Here is a 17401-nt window from a genome sequence, read left to right on the forward strand (position 1 = left end):
GGTCCAGGAGGCCTCCTCCAAGTCTTTCTGGCTGTTGGCAGATCCTGAACAGTGTCTGGAAGCCAAGATGTGCCTTTGGGGTTGGGTTTGGCTTTTCCCCCATGAGAGCAGAGCTGCTGCTGTTACACCATGCTAGACTCTGTCTACTTGAACTCCTGCTGTCCTTAATTCACAGTGGAGTGAGCGCTCCCTTTTCCTCAGAAGCCCTACCCTATCCGGTATTCCTGGAATCCCAGGGTCCCCTTTTAACAAGGAACTGACCTAGTACAGTGTCCTCAGCATAGTTTGCATCCAAATACTGTCTCATCATAGAATCCCAGCCTGGTTTTCGTTGGAAGGGACCTTAAAGCTCACCTAATTCCAACCCCTGCCACGGGCAGGGACCCCTTCCACCAGAGCAGCTTGCTCCAAGCCCCTGTGTCCAACCTGGCCTTGAACACTGCCAGGGATGGGGCAGCCACAGCTTCTCTGGGCACCCTGTGCCAGCGCCTCAGCACCCTCACAGGGAAGAGCTTCTTCCCAGTATCTAACCTGACCCTCCCTTGTTTCAGTTTGAACCCATTCCCTCTTGTCCTATCACTACAGTCGCTGATGAAGAGGGACTTGTGTGTTGTAGACTCTTACTCAATATAGGCAGACATGTAAGTGACTTTTGGTTATTGATTCCTAAGGAGGTGTATTTTTTCTCACCTTGTAGAGATGCTAATAGAAAAGAACTTATAATTACAGAGAGTTTTTTAACTTGTAGTTTTTGCTTCATTACACATCTAGGCTGGCTGTTGTGGGTGGAAGCAGCTTGTGCCTCGTGAGATGAAGTCAAGGAGAAGGAAAATCTTGGAATAATAGCACAAGGTTTTACTTGAGTATACATTTCCCAGTTTCTGACATAGTATCTTGTTTTAATTTTGCATATACTTCAGGGTGTACAGCTCCTGCAGTTCTAGTAGGAGTACAATCAAGGCAGAGTATTATACATGCACAAAAGCACTTATCATGAATCTGCAAATTGAAGCTTTCCCAATTATTCCCTGGCTAAACCCAGGCATTTTTCCATGAAGACAGCATCACATATTATGTATTATTGCTTAGGGTTTAACTGCGATACCAAACGATATCTCAGTTTGCAGGAGGTGGCAGGGAAAAGGGCTACTGCAGCTCTCCGAAGCCAAAATCCGTCTTCCAGCTTTGACAAACCCACTTCACTGGGGCTGTTCCTGAAAATAGCTGCGCCATTTGCTTGGATTTTCAAAACAAATGAGGGTTGCATGTCTGACATGCAAATCTCAGCCCGGGAGGCTGCAGACTGGCAAAGTTAGAAGCCAAGGAAAGCAGAATTCCATGGAAGATGACGTTTGTTCTGATTAGAAACGTGAAGTTACCCAGTGTGGTGGGCCGAAGGGTGTCTCTGTTACATAGAAATTGTTGTAGAAGTCTCTTTTTTCCCCTGTATTTAGGAGATACATGTTTGTTTTGTGGTCTGTGATCATATTAATTTGTGTTAAAATGTTCTTGGGAAGAAAGTGTTGCTTACAAAGTCATGTCATTCTGCTTTTCTCACAGCTGGGTTTTTAAGCACAAGATTAAATGGCTTTTTCCTTTTGTTCTATGAGGAATTCTCATTGTAATTTGTAATTACCTGTTAAGTGTGCACCTTCATTTAAATAGGACAGGGGATTTGTGTATCCTATAGTGTGCAGTTTCAAATAGGAAGAATGATTTCTCTTAAACCGTGCTTCCAGTCAATATAATCTGGCATATACCTTGGCTGTGGAAAAGGGGGTTTAATACATGGAGTTAGATCAAAGCTGGATCTGTTAAAAACTAAACTATCCCTACTATTAGCCTCCAGTTTTGTGCTGGCATAAAGGGAGAACTGAAAATGAGCAGAGATGGAGAGAAAGTAGCATTGCCCCCTCTGGCCCCAGCACTGATTTATGCCATACTAAAGCTGACTGTGGAACTGTAACACTACTTTCAGAATGAATTGGTTTGCTTTAGTTTATACCTTCAACTCAATTATTGCATCACAAAAAGGGCATTTCTTCCAGTTATTGTTGCTGAAATCATGCAGCAGTATTGATACAGACAGGATGAAATGGCTACTCTTTACCTCAGATTGCTTCCGCCTGTTTGTGGTGCTTTATTTGTGGATACATCACTTGCTGTGACTTGTGTTGTATCAGATGAATTATTGGATTGCGCTTTTACAGGTTCAACCTAGAACTAATCATTTCCTGTGTTTTCTTTTTTAGCCTTCTGTTGAGTCTTCAAGCCCAGGTAAATACCTTTAATGGTTCCTGAACTTCTAAGCACCCTTTAAAAATGAGTTTCACTGGTCTCTTGCTGTTAGTAATCTAAGGATATCACTTGATGGATAGGTTGGTGGTAGTACTGGTTGCAGTAGTCGCTATCTAGTAGTCAGCCTAAGTGTAAATTATGACTAACTGGAGGCTTTTTTCTGTCCACTTTGGTCCCACTGTACTTAGTGTTATTTATTTCCAAGCTTTTTGGCATCCTACTGTGGAAAAGCTTTCCCGTAGTTACTTTAGCTGGACTGCCCTTGTCCCTTGAGCTCTTCTTCTTGCAGAGAAGCAATCAATTGCTTTAAACACTTCGAAGTATTATTAACCCTTATAGGCAAGCCCTCCCTCTTGCACCCTTCACATGCAAGCTCTACAGGCTTTGGAAAATGGAATTGAAGTTGTCCATGGAGACGAGTGGAAAAATGTTAGCAGGGTTGGAATTAGAAGTCAGGTATTGCTGAATTACATCTGCCAAACCATTCATCCATCCATTTAGTTTTCATTGTCACAAAATCTAACCAGACTTCTTTACAAAGAACCGTGAAAATAACAAGGCATGGGGGGGAAATAACTAAGGATTCTGCATCATAAATAAAATCTGCATAACTCTGGAGCTTACTTGAAGCTTAAAGTCTGGAAAAGTCATTAGACTGTAGCTGCAAAACAAGAAAGCTTCCAAAGTATAAAGGAAACAACTGCCCTGAGTTTATATTTTATGAGTGTTTCTGCTCCCAGTAGAACTCTTGATTCAGGCAGGTTTATGATGATTTAGGCATTAAGTCTGCAGAACTTGAATGTTTTACAAGCATTTAACTAGGGGCCTGATGTCCAGATACGTAGGGCTTTGAGATCTGGCTGTTAAACAGCATCTCCTGCTTCTCTTTCTCATGATCTACCACTCAAAGGGCAGCTTTTACTGTCCTCTGAATAACAAGATTGGCTTTCCCCGAGTTAAACGATGGAGGGATTTTGAGGATATTTTAATTTCTGAGTATAATTTGAGTATTAAAATGTCACCAAAATAAAAAAATAAACTCTGTGAGGCCATGATCTAACGAAAAGCATTCTTTAAAATGTTTTCTATCAGGAGGTTCAGCAACATCTGATGACCATGAATTTGATCCATCAGCTGATATGCTGGTGCATGACTTTGATGATGAACGGACATTAGAAGAGGAGGAAATGATGGAAGGAGAAACAAACTTCAGTTCTGAAATAGAGGATCTTAACAGGGTAGGTAGCCTTAAGTAGTCATAAAACATAACCACAGCCCACAGCCTCACACAAAACATACGCAGGTTTTTCCCCCTTATAGTTGGGATTTAAAAAAAAAGAACAAAACACCCCAAAATCACTAATAGGTAAATAATACTGATGGGGGAAAGCAGCTGAACTAAATGTGAGGTTCTCAAAAGGTGGGAAAAGGAAACTGGTACCTAAATACTTAATAATGTATAACGCTGTGCTTGTTTGGTTTCTTTTTGCATATATGTGCTGCTATAGGAGTTGCATTTTAGAGCTAATAATATAGGTTAAAGCATGCTCTCACTAAACTATATTCCAGTGTTATTTTCTAAAGCACTTGATTAGTGCAGATAGATGTTGATTTAGAAAAAATTCTCCTAATCTTACATTTCTTTTGCATATTTATGCAAACATTTGTATAGTACTTTAGTGGAGCATAAAGGAGTATCTTCGTTTTTAAGGTGGAGGAAATGGAGATACAGATGAAATGGTTGGCTTAGAGCAAAAAGTTGTCATAAGACCTAGGATCAGAACTCCTGATCTGTTTCTCACTATTAACTATTGTCAGTGGTGAGAAATAAATCTTAAAACATGTGTCTCCTGAAATAATTGCATATAAGATTTCTTTGGCATTTTAGAGTGACTTATGTATTGTCTTAAATCACTTCTCAGGCAGAAATAATATACTTAAATTACAAACTAGGCTCATTATAAGTACAAAGTAATTTAGATACTGTCTGTGGCCTCCTTGGCTGAAAAGACTTCCTGAACCTAGGATCATCAATGATTTTTAGATGCGTATTTGATGTATAAATCCTGTTCAGTATAAATGATTATGTCAGTATGACTTTAATTTAGTGCATTTAATCTACATTTCACATGTAAACAATAATTTCTTTCTGGTAACTTGAGGTTTGATATTAAATGGTAAACATAAAGATAAATAAATAGCTTGTGGATCTAAATGTGCTTCGTTTCGGTTGAGGAATGGAGCTCCACGCCTGTGACATGTTTTTCCCCTCATATTTTGTGAAGAGTCAACATCTGTTATGTAATTCTGTCACCACATTACAGTGCATCATTTATAACTGTATTTCAGCCATCAGTTTATTCCCTCATATCCTTGTTCAAGTGTATTATTCCTTCATGTGTCAGTTCTTATGAGATCAGGATAGTGAGCAGTGGTACAACAGATTCACATTGCTCCTGTGTTGCCCTTCCCTGCAGGATGCTCTTACGGACTAGCAGAGAATCTTGCGGTCACTTTGTATGTGTGTTGCAGATAGGGCTTTCACTGAGGTTCGGATGTTTCCATGCCCATAGGATCTCACAGAATCCTAGAATCCAAGACCACTTTGAGTTGGAAAGGCCCTTAAAGCTCATCCCCTGCCACTGGCAGGGACCCCTTCCACTAGAGCAGCTTGCTCCAAGCCCCTGTGTCCAACCTGGCCTTGAACACTGCCAGGGATGGGGCAGCCACAGCTCCTCTGGGCACCCTGTGCCAGCACCTCAGCACCCTCACAGGGAAGAGTTTTTCTAGTGAAGAATCTTGCTAGAGACCTGTGGTTTCCTCTGCCTGTGGCATAGGTGGCAGGCTGCACATCAGTGCTCACTTTTGTATGGGAATTTTTTGTCATGGATGGTAGGCAATCTAAATCTCAGCCTATTGTTAAGACAAGTGCTATCCTGTCTTTTTCTTCCCCCCCCTCCAACATTTACATGTATTATTTCAGATTCCCCCCAGGCTGTGAATGTGCCTGATTTATTAGTTCAGCTCCTTCAGAGGTGAGGTGACAGTCAGGTTTTGCAAAAGCATTTTTGAACCTTGGTGATTTCACTCCTGACTCTCATAAGAATTACACCTTCCTCTGAGGGTAAAGATCTTTTCTGCTTATTGGGTGAGCTCTGGTGAATCAGAACTATTGGAATTTGTGGTTTCCAGTGATAGTTCTTGAATGGAATTTCTCATGGGCAGGAAAGCTGTCTGTGAGGTGGTGCAGCAGCTAACCTTGATCGTATGGCTTTAACCTGCCAGAGGGGAGACTGAGCTGAGCTCTTAGGCAGAAGCTCTTCCCTGTGAGGGTGCTGAGGCGCTGGCACAAGGTGCCCAGAGAAGCTGTGGCTGCCCCATCCCTGGCAGTGTTCAAGGGCAGGTTGGACACAGGGGCTTGGAGCAAGCTGCTCTAGTGGAAGGTGGCAGGGGTTGGAACTGGGTGAACTTAGGTCCCTTCCAACACAAACCAGGCTGGGGTTCTATATCCAGACATGTATTCAAGTAGTACTGGTTTTGTAAGTAGTAGCAGCTACACCAGATGTGACCAGCATCGTGGCTAACCACTGTTCTTTCAGCAGCCCCAGAGAATGTGTGCTGGGACAAGGCACATCTCTCAGTGTCCTGGGCATATGCCTATGGTGCAGTTTCCCAAAGCACATGGAAACTTGGCAGCATGATTTTGGTAGTAGGAAACTGCATTCACAGTAAGTCTTGGACATAATAAATGACCAGGCCCCAGCAAGTTGCAGACTTGATTTCCTGCTGCTCTCAGCTAAGCTGGAGGTAGCATAACATGAAGGATTTGATGAGTGTGAGGCCAAGCTCTTCACCTTTGTGTTGCCCTGTCTATGGGCAGAGCACTACAGGGTGCTGTGTGGCTCCCTGGGTACCTCTAGGATAGGGTGAACATTGCCAGGGTGCTGTGCGTGGAGCCTCCCTCTATTCCTTACAGATTTGTAAGCTTTTTTTTCCCTCCCTTTTCCCATTTGTTCCATGTAATCATTTGGTTTCCCCTTTTGGGGTCCCCCTTTTCAGGGAGTGGTTTTAGCTTTCTTAGGATTATGTACCAGCATCTCGTGTCTTTAAATGAGAGAACCATACATGGGAACCCACTGTTTCATTCTTCCAGCCTCTAGCAGGAAGTAGTTTCAGGCACATATGAAAAAGATGTTGTCTCTATGTCTGTAATGCCCATTAGTCTTATTTTTCCTCTTCCTGTGGATTTGTCCATTCAGTTTTTAGGCTCTGTAACCATAGTGTCCACGAGGGATGTGCAGTGTTGCACAGTTCATTTAGTGAGAAACATGTTTGGGTTTTCAGCCTGTTCTATGTCCATTTCAGTGGCTGTTCTTCCATTAGAAGAGTCATTTATATTTATTTTCTCTGTGCTGCTTATGACACACTTCTCCATTATATCACTCCCCTCACCTCTACTCCAGACACATCCGTTATAATCTATTTCTTGTTATTAAGCACCTTCCACAAAAGAAATTCCTGTGTCTTTGATAATTCTTGTTCCTTATTCAGCCTTTTCTCATTTTGCAGTCTCCTGAAGCAATGCAGAAATCACAATTTGTATTTATCTTGGAGAGTTTCTGGCCCTTGGAGCTTTTTGTGTTGTAATGGTCTATTTGAAGTTAGGAGGCTCTACCTAAGAAAAATGTTAGTGCAAGACCACTTTCCTAGGTGACATATAGTGAGTAATAAGCCTGTTACATAGTTCCCCATTTCTAACAGTTAGATATGATAGGGACCAATAATTCAAGAAGAAACATGAGGACATTTAGGTCCACATGGTCTACATCTACTGTGTATAAAGCTTAACCAAAGAGTAAACCAGTGAGTAGCAGAATGGCTTAGTTCTTTGAAGTAAAATAAAATACACTGACAATGAGTACTCCTAACCCATGTTACTCCTACTCTTGCACAGCCGAACTAACTATAAGTGCCTTTTGTCATTGGTATTGTTCCTGCATTTCCAGAAACTAGAGCTGTGTTGTTGAGTGAAGGCCTTAGGACAGGAATTCCCTGAGGCCAGGCAGTAACTAACAAAATCTGATTATCAGCCAAGATGCACATTGCATGCTAAGAGGAAGTATTTAGAGCAAGCAGACAGCTCTAAGTAACAGAGGATTTGATCGTGTGAGAGAGATCATGTTAAAATGCCCTCTGAAAGGTCTCCTTAGGGATGCCACATACTGCCCCTGAGGGCTGGGCATGAAGGTATTAAAAGGGATTAAGTAATTTGCAGACATGGCAATAAATGATTTATATTAATAAAGCGAATGCGATTGATAACAGTTTGGGAGCCACTCAAATTTGAGAACCAGCTGTATCATTTGCAGTGGCTCTGCGGAGAGGACCAGCATTCGAAGGATAAAGACTTTTAATTGTGTACCTATTTTAGCAGATTTGCTTCATCTGTGGATGGTTTTGTAGACAGCTGGCTTAAAATGTGTAGGAATCTGTAAACATTACTACTGTCTTTACCTGGTTATCAGGTGATCCTAAGTATAAAGTGAACCCTCGCCCCCATCCAGCCCCTCAGTTTCTAGTTTTGCCCAGAATGAGGAGAGGTACAGGGTAAAGAGGTGCAGTTTTCTTTTCAAAGCCAGAGTTGAAGAACTCTGTGGAATTGCCGCTATAGCAAAACTCCCCAAAGATTTAATTCCATGTTCAAGCCAGGTACTGCAAGTTCTGCTCCTTATTTTGCTGAATTCTTGGAGACACTGCAAAAATCACTGCCATGCCCTAGAACAAGGTCCTGCCTGCCAAAACTGTCAGTATCTTGTCTCTGTGAAACAGTTGCTGCTGACACACATTTTTACCTGTTTCTCCTACAAATATGTACTGAATACTACTTCAGGTAGTTTAAGGGAAAGCAATATATATCCCAAGAAAGAGTGTGTTTGCTCCAGGTGCTGAAGGGGGTATGGTGTAACCAGTTGTAACCTGCCACATTGCAGTGCTTGTGCTTTTGTAGAATAGTAGTAGACAAGTACCAAGGGAAGGATGGGGCATACAGCCATTTGGTGCCCTTTTAGTGAGGTTTATGGCCCCGTGCAGAGCTTGCTGGTATGTGAGGTCTGCAGTGAATTTATAAAGGATTGGGAAAGAAAAACCCTGCATAAGAAAACACACATTTTTCTTAGGAGCCCAAACTGCAAGTTTTCCCTGTCCAGTCCCTTTGGAGTGGCCATTCCTGGTGTAAGCGATCACCATCTAGCTGTTTTGCTGTGTCATGATCAAAGTGCGCCCCTTGAAGCTGTAGAGGTGATGTGGGCTCTGAAATATTCCTCTTAAAACCTCAAACTTTGTTTGGCTGTTTACCAGGAAAGTGACATGCCGATCCAGGAGTTACTTAGCCGTTACGGCTATGACGGTACCATTCCACTCCAAGAAGACGATGATGATGAAGATGAGGAAGAGGAAGAGGAGGAGGGAGAAGATGATGATGATGTTGATAATGATGACAACAGTGGCTGTAGTGGTGAAAACAAAGTAAGGGTTTATATTAATTCGCACCTGATTTTATACAACCATTCTGTACTGGACAACACCTCATGATGCCAGATCATGGCAGAAGTAATCTGTAATACAGTTGATGTCAGATGCTTTGTGTGCTGAATTCTAATGTTCATTCTTGATCAACTGTCTGTATCTCTCTTCATTGCTCTTAACTTCATGGAATCATAGAATTCCCAACAAGAAGGTTTTATCTCCCGCCAGTGCACTTGGTAGGGCCACAGCCTCACTCAACCCACCCCAGGGTCAAAACACTTTGGATTTGGGAAAGCTGCTGGCTGTGCTGGGGCAGGGAACCTCACAGGGTGCTTTGGATCAGTGGGGAGCAGATCCAGAAAATCCAGTGCTCCTGCCATCCTCTTCCCATGCAGAATAATCTAGAAGAGGCCCAGGGACTTGAATCCTAGAATCCCAGCCTGGTTTGGGCTGGAAGGGACCTTAAAGCTCCTCCAGCTCCAACCCCTGCCACGGGCAGGGACCCCTTCCACTGGAGCAGCTTGCTCCAAGCCCCTGTGTCCAACCTGGCCTTGAACACTGCCAGGGATGGGGCAGCCACAGCTTCTCTGGGCACCCTGTGCCAGCGCCTCAGCACCCTCCCAGGGAAGAGCTTCTGCCTAAGAGCTCATCTCAGTCTCCCCTCTGGCAGCTTAAAGCCATTCCCCTTGGCCTGTCCCTACAGGCCCTTGTCCAAAGCCCCTCTCCAGCTTTCTTACAGGTCCCTTAAGACATTGAAAGGCTGCACTAATTTCATCTGTATTGTTCCAAAGTGTTGCAAAGGCAAATTAAAGTACATGTGTACCTGCAGCATCATGTAAGAGGAGATTGTAATTGTCCTTCAGAAACAGTAAGACTTCAAACCTGAAGGTTTAAGTGCCTGAAGACACCTTAGTAGATACGGCTGAATACTTGTTTAAAGATGAAAAGCTGTTCTACTAAACCTGAGCAATGTGGAACTGAATTAAATGTGTCTCAGAGCACTGGAGGTTGCTGCAAGTTTCCTCTCGTTAGCATTTGAAATCGTGTTTTTTCAGCCTGGCAGCCTTAGTTGTACTTCAATTGTTAACGGAGGATACTGCTTCAAGTATCTTTGCCAAATGTATAGGTTTGAACTTGGCATCTTTAAAACCCTTTTCTGTGTGCTCTGAAAAGAAATGCTCTGATTTTAGACCTTCCTCCTGTTGTATGTATTTGCAACAATCCTGTCATGGGCACAGCTGTAACTTCTCCATTACTGGTGGCATTCAGAGCTGCCTCCTGAGTTCCATTAAAATACAAACCCCTTTGTATTGTCAGCAACAAAAAAGCTCAGGCACTAATGGAAGTTACATTATCTAAGCTGGCTTTTAAAAGGCTGTTTTGAGGTGGTTTTTTTTATATGTTACCCATTACAGAATCTCTGGAATGTGACACAGAGATGAGGGATGATACATCTGATTCAGAAAATGAGGTTCTTAGGATTTGCAAACTCCCTTGACAGATGCTGTAAAAGATTGCCGTTTGTGTGGGTTGAGTAGTTCAAAAAGTAGGAAGATTCTTAGTTCTGTTACATCAGGAAAGTTTCAAGGGGACGGAGAGGGAGAGAAACGTACATAACATGAAGTATGCAAAATGAAAACCGTGGAATCATGGAATGGTTTGGGTTGGAAGGGACCTTAAAGCTCCTCCAACCCCTGCCACAGGCAGGGACCCCTTCCACTAGAGCAGCTTGCTCCAAGCCCCTGTGTCCAACCTGGCCTTGAACACTGCCAGGGATGGGGCAGCCAGGTTCTCTGGGCACGCTGTTGTGCATGGTGGTGTTCCTGAAGTCTCACTCTCTTCTTATGTCCTTGCTTCTTAATCACTTCCTGACACAACTTCCAGCTTCTTTGTTCTTATGACCTCCTCTGTAGTTCTCCAGTTCTGTTACCAGTTAATTTAAGGTACTGCCTATCTGCTCTTCAATAGATAAAATCTCAAGTGTCTTGTTAGCAGCAAAAAGAGTCATCTTCCTCCCTCTATCAGGCACTAACCCTTTGTGTCGTGCTGCAGAAGCAAGCACGTGCCTCTCATCAGCAGGAGCAGTTCAAAATGTGGCCCAGCAAGCACAGCCACTGGTTTAGCCCAGTTGCAGACCTGGCACGGGGGTTGTCAGTGTTTGTTCACCAGTTCTGCCCCAGTTTGGATAGGGTTGGAGTGAAGGTGGTGGGGAGGAGTGGGCACAAAGAGAGCCCCTAACCTGTGGTGGTTGTTTGCCTCAGGGTAGGAGAATGAGAGCTCTGAAACGCTTCTGTGCTCCTAGCAGAGAGGCAGTAAAATACATCTGTGGGGGTGGAATGGTTTTATAAATCATTCAGGCTTTCTCTGCAAGTGCTCATCTTTCTACAGCTTATTTGGCTACTGCACTTAGCTGTTTTCTATTTTTAATCTGCTTTAAGCTGTACATGTGATAATACTCTGGCTGCTGGTAAAGGTAGACATAAACGCATGCTGTGCCCAGTGCTTCTGTGTTAGAACTAGCAAGTGTGAGTGCTTACAGCATAGACATAAACCACAGAAAAGATACTGACAACATGCATTGAAATAGAAAACAATACATTTTTTAACCTTTATCGTTTTAATTTTCCTTAGTTGTAATAATTCCCGTAGTTGTTGTGATTTATCTTCCAATAAAGAACCTGATTCTGATTTTTCCTCTTTTAATGACTCCATATACTTACTTGAGTCTACTGAAATGTTGTTCCTGTGGGGCTGAACTACACGATTGCCATTAATATTTCTTGAAGGTAACATTTCCATTTGATTGATAAAAATAGGGCCAGTTAACAATTCCTCCTCTTTTTACTGCAGATTCATAAGGAAAGGTTTAAAGGCCAAAGTAGAATTTCAAGTTAAATGAAATTAAATGAAACCCACAAGGGTTTGCTTGCCTGATTTAAAAAGCTAGGGGTGATATTTAATGGTGGTTCACATTTCTGATACGGAGGTTGGAGTCTGAGTGGTTTAAATGGATCTGCTTAAAATCCTGGTCCATAAATAATACGATGTGTTTACACTTCTGTTGTGGCTCAGTCTGGACAGACCACAATCTACGCAGTCCCTTCAAGTCACCTGAAAGATATTTGGGGTTGATATATAGGCCATTTTGGAGAAAATACTGCCAAAACAGTGTCTGTCACAAGGAATAACTGATCTCCTGTTTGTTTTTCTGTACTTAAGGAGGAGACCATAAAAGATTCATCAGGGCAGGAGGATGAGACACAGTCATCTAATGACGACCCAGCACCATCTGTTGCTTCTCAAGATCCACAGGAGATAATTCGCCCTCGTCGATGTAAATATTTTGATACAAGTATGTAAAGTTCAGCTCTAAGCACAGTCATCTCACTGGGATTGACCTTGGCTTAGGAACAGCTCTAGTTAATGTGGGATTCTCGTTCGGAAACACACGTGTTGGTACCCATAAACCTGTGTTTAATCTCCTTCATAACACTGCTCTTTATTGTTATTATACTCAAAATAGCAGGCAAAAAAAGGCTCTATTTGTTGCTGAATGCTAAATCTCTGCAGATGTGGGACTCTGTGAAAGGAGAGTCTCTTCTTAAAAGACTAAATCTATGGAAAATTTTAAATTTCTACAGGTTTGAAAAAAGCAGGTTCTCAGACAGTGTGAATCCTTCCACTGCACTGCTCTGATTGTTGTAACAGTGCAGTTTATCATCCTGCAAACATGGGGTCCAAGCGCAGTAAATGGTGGTTCATAGAAACGTATAATGGTTTGTGTTGAAGTGACATCCAGTTCCAACCCCCTGCCACGGGCAGGGACCCCTTCCACTGGAGCAGCTTGCTCCAAGCCCCTGTGTCCAACCTGGCCTTGAACACTGCCAGGGATGGGGCAGCCACAGCTTCTCTGGGCACCCTGTGCCAGCGCCTCAGCACCCTCACAGGGAAGAGCTTCTGCCTAAGAGCTCATCTCAGTCTCCTCAACCTCTGGCAGGTTAAAGCCATTCCCCTTGGCCTGTCCCTCCAGGCCCTTGTCCCAAGCCCCTCTCCAGCTTTCCTGCAGCCCCTTCAGGCACCGGAGCTGCTCTGAGGTCTCCCCTTCAGGAGCCTTCTCTTCTCCAGGCTGCCCCAGCCCAGCTCTCTCAGCCTGGCTCCAGAGCAGAGCTGCTCCAGCCCTCGCAGCATCTCCATGGCCTCCTCTGGACTCACTCCAACAGCTCCGCATTCTTCTTTGTGTTTTACTACTACTTATTTAGTAGTAAAATTTATTGATAGGTTCATTTGTGCCTTAACTTTTCAGCACCCATTTTGTATCTTAATCCATTCTAATTGTGAGCTTACTGTGGGTCATTCTTCAAAGTTATCAATACTGAAGCATCATCATTGTCACTAAAGCTGCCAATTGCACTTGCATGGTGTTAGGTGAGGTGGGAGTGAAGCTGAGCATGGCTGCGTGTGACTGGAGGCTGTGGGTTGAGGGGCTGGGATGTGTTCTCCTGTCACCGTTGCCGGGGTGCCCCTAAGACCTGACTCTGACCTTCCAGGCCCCTCTCTTAGCCCACATGGGGGGAGGCTGCTGTTGGTGTGCACGGGCTCTATCACAGTTGGTTTTGTGTTAATGGTTGAGCAATTTCTTGTAGACAGTGAAATAGAAGAGGAATCTGAAGAAGACGAAGATTATATTCCCTCGGAAGACTGGAAAAAGGTAAATACTATGGGCTGTGAAAAAATGTCTGTATTTCATGAATAATAATTTGATCGGTTACCTAGTAACTCTGAGCTCTATAGATCACCCAAATCCTCTCCAGTTTTTTCCCCATAAATATCAGAGTTTTGACAGTAAGAAGTGTTAGAGACCTCCCAAAAAGTCAAAAATTCTATTTCCACATAGTGCCTGTTAACTGTGTTTTTAGATTTTGAACAATGAAAGTTTGAAGGGGTAAAAAAAGATGTGATGATTCCCTCGTTTGCTAACAAAATATCACAGCTATGGTGCTTAACTGCTTGTTTCTGTTGTTTCCAAACAGGAAATCATGGTGGGCTCGATGTTTCAAGCTGAAATTCCAGCTGGCACATGCAAATACAAAGAGAATGAGAAAGGTGAGAGCATTATTACCATTGTTTAAGATAATTTCCTAATGGGAGGAAATAAAAGACTTGATTGATGTTATGTGTCTTGCAAAATGAAAGGGCGCATTCAGGTGGAAAATAGAGCCATCATCTCAAGCTATAGTTCATCCTGTACTTTGCCATCAAAGCTTGAGTCATGGATGGGGAAAGGAAAGATTATATTGTTGGCCTGTTGCCTATTGAACCCTTATATTCTAATCTGGTAATGTACACAAGCTTTCTTATATAGCTTATAGTTAACCACTTCACCTAGTTTATGGAAAACAAAATAGATAGTAAAGAAATTGCATTGCTGGAATTGGATTAAAAGAGGCAAAATGGTACCAGCAGCTTTGATCTTCACATTTTATAACTCTTCAATCAGTATTAAAGAACCTTTTGTTCTACTTTGGGGATTTTTTTCCAACATTTCCCCCCTCACAACCAGAGTGTTTGGCCGTATGCTGTCAATATAATCAAGTCAGGAAGGGCAGACCCAGTTTAAACCCAGCTGTGAGCATAAGAGAAGCAAATTTCCCTCCTTATTCAGCCCATTAGTAAGAATTCCTTTACACAGGTCAGTTTGAGACTGCCTCTTTTGTAGGTTTATATGTTAGTTCTTTAACCAACTCAGTGCCTTCCTAGTATGTGAGTATATACTCAGGTAGTAGCAGTTGTCTTGCTCCAGGTGCCAGATTGCAGTAGCTATGCTATAGACTGATTCAGCTAAAAACTGAGTAGGAAGAGCATCAGTCCTGCTGTTGATTTAGAGCAGGATTCTGTCAGCTCTGGAGAGCCAGAGAGGTTGAAGAGAATGGAATTTAAAGCTATGCAAGAAGTCAGGAGCTTCCATCGATTATACAGATTAGCAAGCATCTGCTTTTTAGCTGTGAAGAAGTTGCTCTTTACAAGCTTTCCTGCTTTTGTCTGAAAATAGAGCTCAAACTATGTTGTTTGCCTAAATGCAGTAAATTATGCTTTACTGGTCACCTGCTTTTCCTGGTACTTACTCAGCTCTAAATGGCTTCTGGCCTCCAACAATAAAAAAAATATAGCTGCTTTGAGCATTGCAGTAACCCATATAAAACCAGTTTTCATAGGCTTGCACACTGCTCTTTGCAGAACAAAGAACCTACGTCATGGGCAAAACCACTGAGGGGAAAAGTTATATATTCACTAATCATACTAGGGCTCTTCCAGTTTTATCTACCACATATATATATATATATTTATATCTTCAGACACTTCTTTCCTTTCTGCTGTGCTTTGGATGTAATCTTTGACAGGACTCCAGCTGGAGTCCATTAATAATGGAGCTTAAAAAGTTGGAAAATAAATGTCTGAGAGTATGTTTTTCATGTACATCTTAGTTGTTTGCTAATGAAGGGGAAATTCAGACTGTAAAATTCCCAAGGTGGTTAGTCCTTTCATAACCAGTCCTGTAAGCAACAGCACAAAAATGCTGGAACTCTGAAGAATAACCACACTGCTTTTCAGACTGTGTTCTGGCATGCTGGTGCGAGGAAAGCACGGCCATGGGATCTGCACTGGGCTAAGTACAGTCAACTGGCTCTCTGAGAAGTATGTCTGGAGACCAAATTAGCTGCTACTAAACAAATTCAGGTTATTATGGAGTTAAAATGTAAGTTTTCAGAAGGCTTGGGCTTGAAAAATCAAAGGATAGCTCTGAAGACTGCAAGTCTCAAAGTTGCTTTGAGACTTACCGACCGCTGTCATTCATGAGCATCACCGTGCATGTAGCTTCGTCATTAAGGGAGACTTAGAACTGATGATCAGTTACCTCCTGAAAAGAATTGTTGTTTCTCCTGGAGTTTGAATCCTGAGATACCTGGAATCTTTCTCTTGAATGAGCAACCAAACACCAGAGGAGGACTGATGCCTTTGAAGCAAAAAGCTCCCAGAAAATTGTTGGGAGCTGGTGCCAAAGAGTGGGTTGTTCATGAAATGAAACTGTCTTTCTTTGCAAGACGCTTCATAATTCTCCTTACTCGCTTTGGGTTTTTATTTGTAGTCTGTTTTCCTGTTAAAAATACTTCTTTTCAAGCAGAGATGTGTCTAGCCACCACTCTGACCTTTCCACCTGCACGGAATGCTACTGTGTCTTCCCTTTCCATGGTGACCATGCTTTTCCCACCTTCCTTTTGTCAGAGGTGCTTACCAAGCTGACAGAATCTATGTGAAAGTTACTTGCTGTTTTTTGTAAGGTTATATTTCACTGAAGACTGGGCCACAAGCAAGGTTCCTGATTCTAGGTTTTTTAATAACCTGAATTTGCTTTGATTCAGCTGTACTTGTATTTTAATCCTGCTCTTCAAAACTAAAAATGGGAGGGAATTGGAAGGATCCATCATTTGGCTGTGTTTCTCCAGTTAATTTCTGTTTATTGTGGCTTCCCTGGTCTGAAAGAACAGCAGAGATTTGGTAGTATTAAAACTCAGCGATCTGATTCTGTTTTAGAAAGTATCTTTTGGAAGTAGTAGGAAGGTCTTGGCAAAGTTTCCTTTCAGGAGCTGCTTGACTTCAGAATGTCTGGAACCTGGATGGAGTCATTTTCCCTGGAGAAGCAGTGGACCTTGTTGCTGGCTTTGCCAGCCATGTTAGCTGAGACTTTGATATTTAGTGGTCCAGGCACCTGGCACTCTCTTTAGCATCATTTTCGGTATCGTGCTTTTTGGTTCTATGTGACTGATCCCAATTGTCTTGCAAGAAAACAGATATGATTAGTTTCTGAAACAGTTTTCCATGCCTGTTGGCTGCCAGCAGCAAAACTGTGCTGCCTAGGGAAAAGGCATGATGGATAGATGGGTGGGTGGGTGGGTGGATGGATGGGTGGGTGGGTGGATGGATGGGTGGGTGGGTGGATGGATGGATGGATGGATGGATGGATGGATGGATGGATGGATGGATGGATGGATGGATGGATGGATGGATGGTTGGATGGATGGATGGATAATTCAGGACTGTGTCAGATAGTGCTGCAACCTCCTGGTTGTAAGAGGAGGACAGGGAGGGTGGAGTTGGAATATCATGAATAGGTCCTAGAATCTAGAACATGGATTATGCCCAAGACTTGAAGACAGTTTAGGGTATAGTATCCTAGTCATTTGGATCACAGCATTCCTGAGACTCCCTTTTGCTTGTCCTTATGTATGTTCTGGATCAGTGTTGGTGCTCTAATGGTCTTCCAAGGCTTCATAATCACTAGCATTATAAGAGAATAAACTTCCATACTGTTTTAACTTGCTTGTGTTTCTCCTGTGGTTAATTCAGTGTATGAAAATGATGACCAGCTGCTCTGGAATCCTGACTTCTTGCCAGAAGATAAAGTGATCGAGTTCTTAAATGAAGCATCGAGGCGTACGGGTGATGAGAAAGGCCTGGATGCAATTCCTGAAGGATCACATATTAAAGACAATGAGCAGGTATATAAGAATAATGAGGATTT

At 42.7% G+C, this 17401-nt stretch overlaps 1 protein-coding gene across 5 annotated transcripts in view; it reads left to right on the forward strand.

Moving 5' to 3' along the window:
• Positions 1–17401, forward strand: part of MIER1 (MIER1 transcriptional regulator) — a 37196-nt gene that overhangs the window by 13563 nt on the left and 6232 nt on the right. For 4 of the 5 annotated variants that reach the window (XM_061469715.1, XM_061469714.1, XM_061469712.1 and 1 more), the window contains 7 exons: positions 2253–2277; positions 3391–3536; positions 8656–8823; positions 12043–12175; positions 13467–13531; positions 13854–13926; positions 17227–17378. In XM_061469715.1, coding sequence (XP_061325699.1) covers positions 3438–3536; positions 8656–8823; positions 12043–12175; positions 13467–13531; positions 13854–13926; positions 17227–17378 — 690 coding nt within the window. In that variant the 5' untranslated portion in view covers positions 2253–2277; positions 3391–3437. Of the gene's footprint in view, positions 1–2252; positions 2278–3365; positions 3537–8655; positions 8824–12042; positions 12176–13466; positions 13532–13853; positions 13927–17226; positions 17379–17401 lie in introns of all 5 variants that reach the window. The other variant, XM_061469711.1, reaches the window with a different exon arrangement.

Source organism: Pezoporus flaviventris, unplaced genomic scaffold (genome assembly GCF_033815535.1).
Source record: "Pezoporus flaviventris isolate CSIRO_AGI_PZ_B2104156 unplaced genomic scaffold, CSIRO_AGI_Pfla_v1 ptg000059l, whole genome shotgun sequence".
Taxonomy (NCBI): Eukaryota; Metazoa; Chordata; class Aves; order Psittaciformes; family Psittacidae; genus Pezoporus; species Pezoporus flaviventris.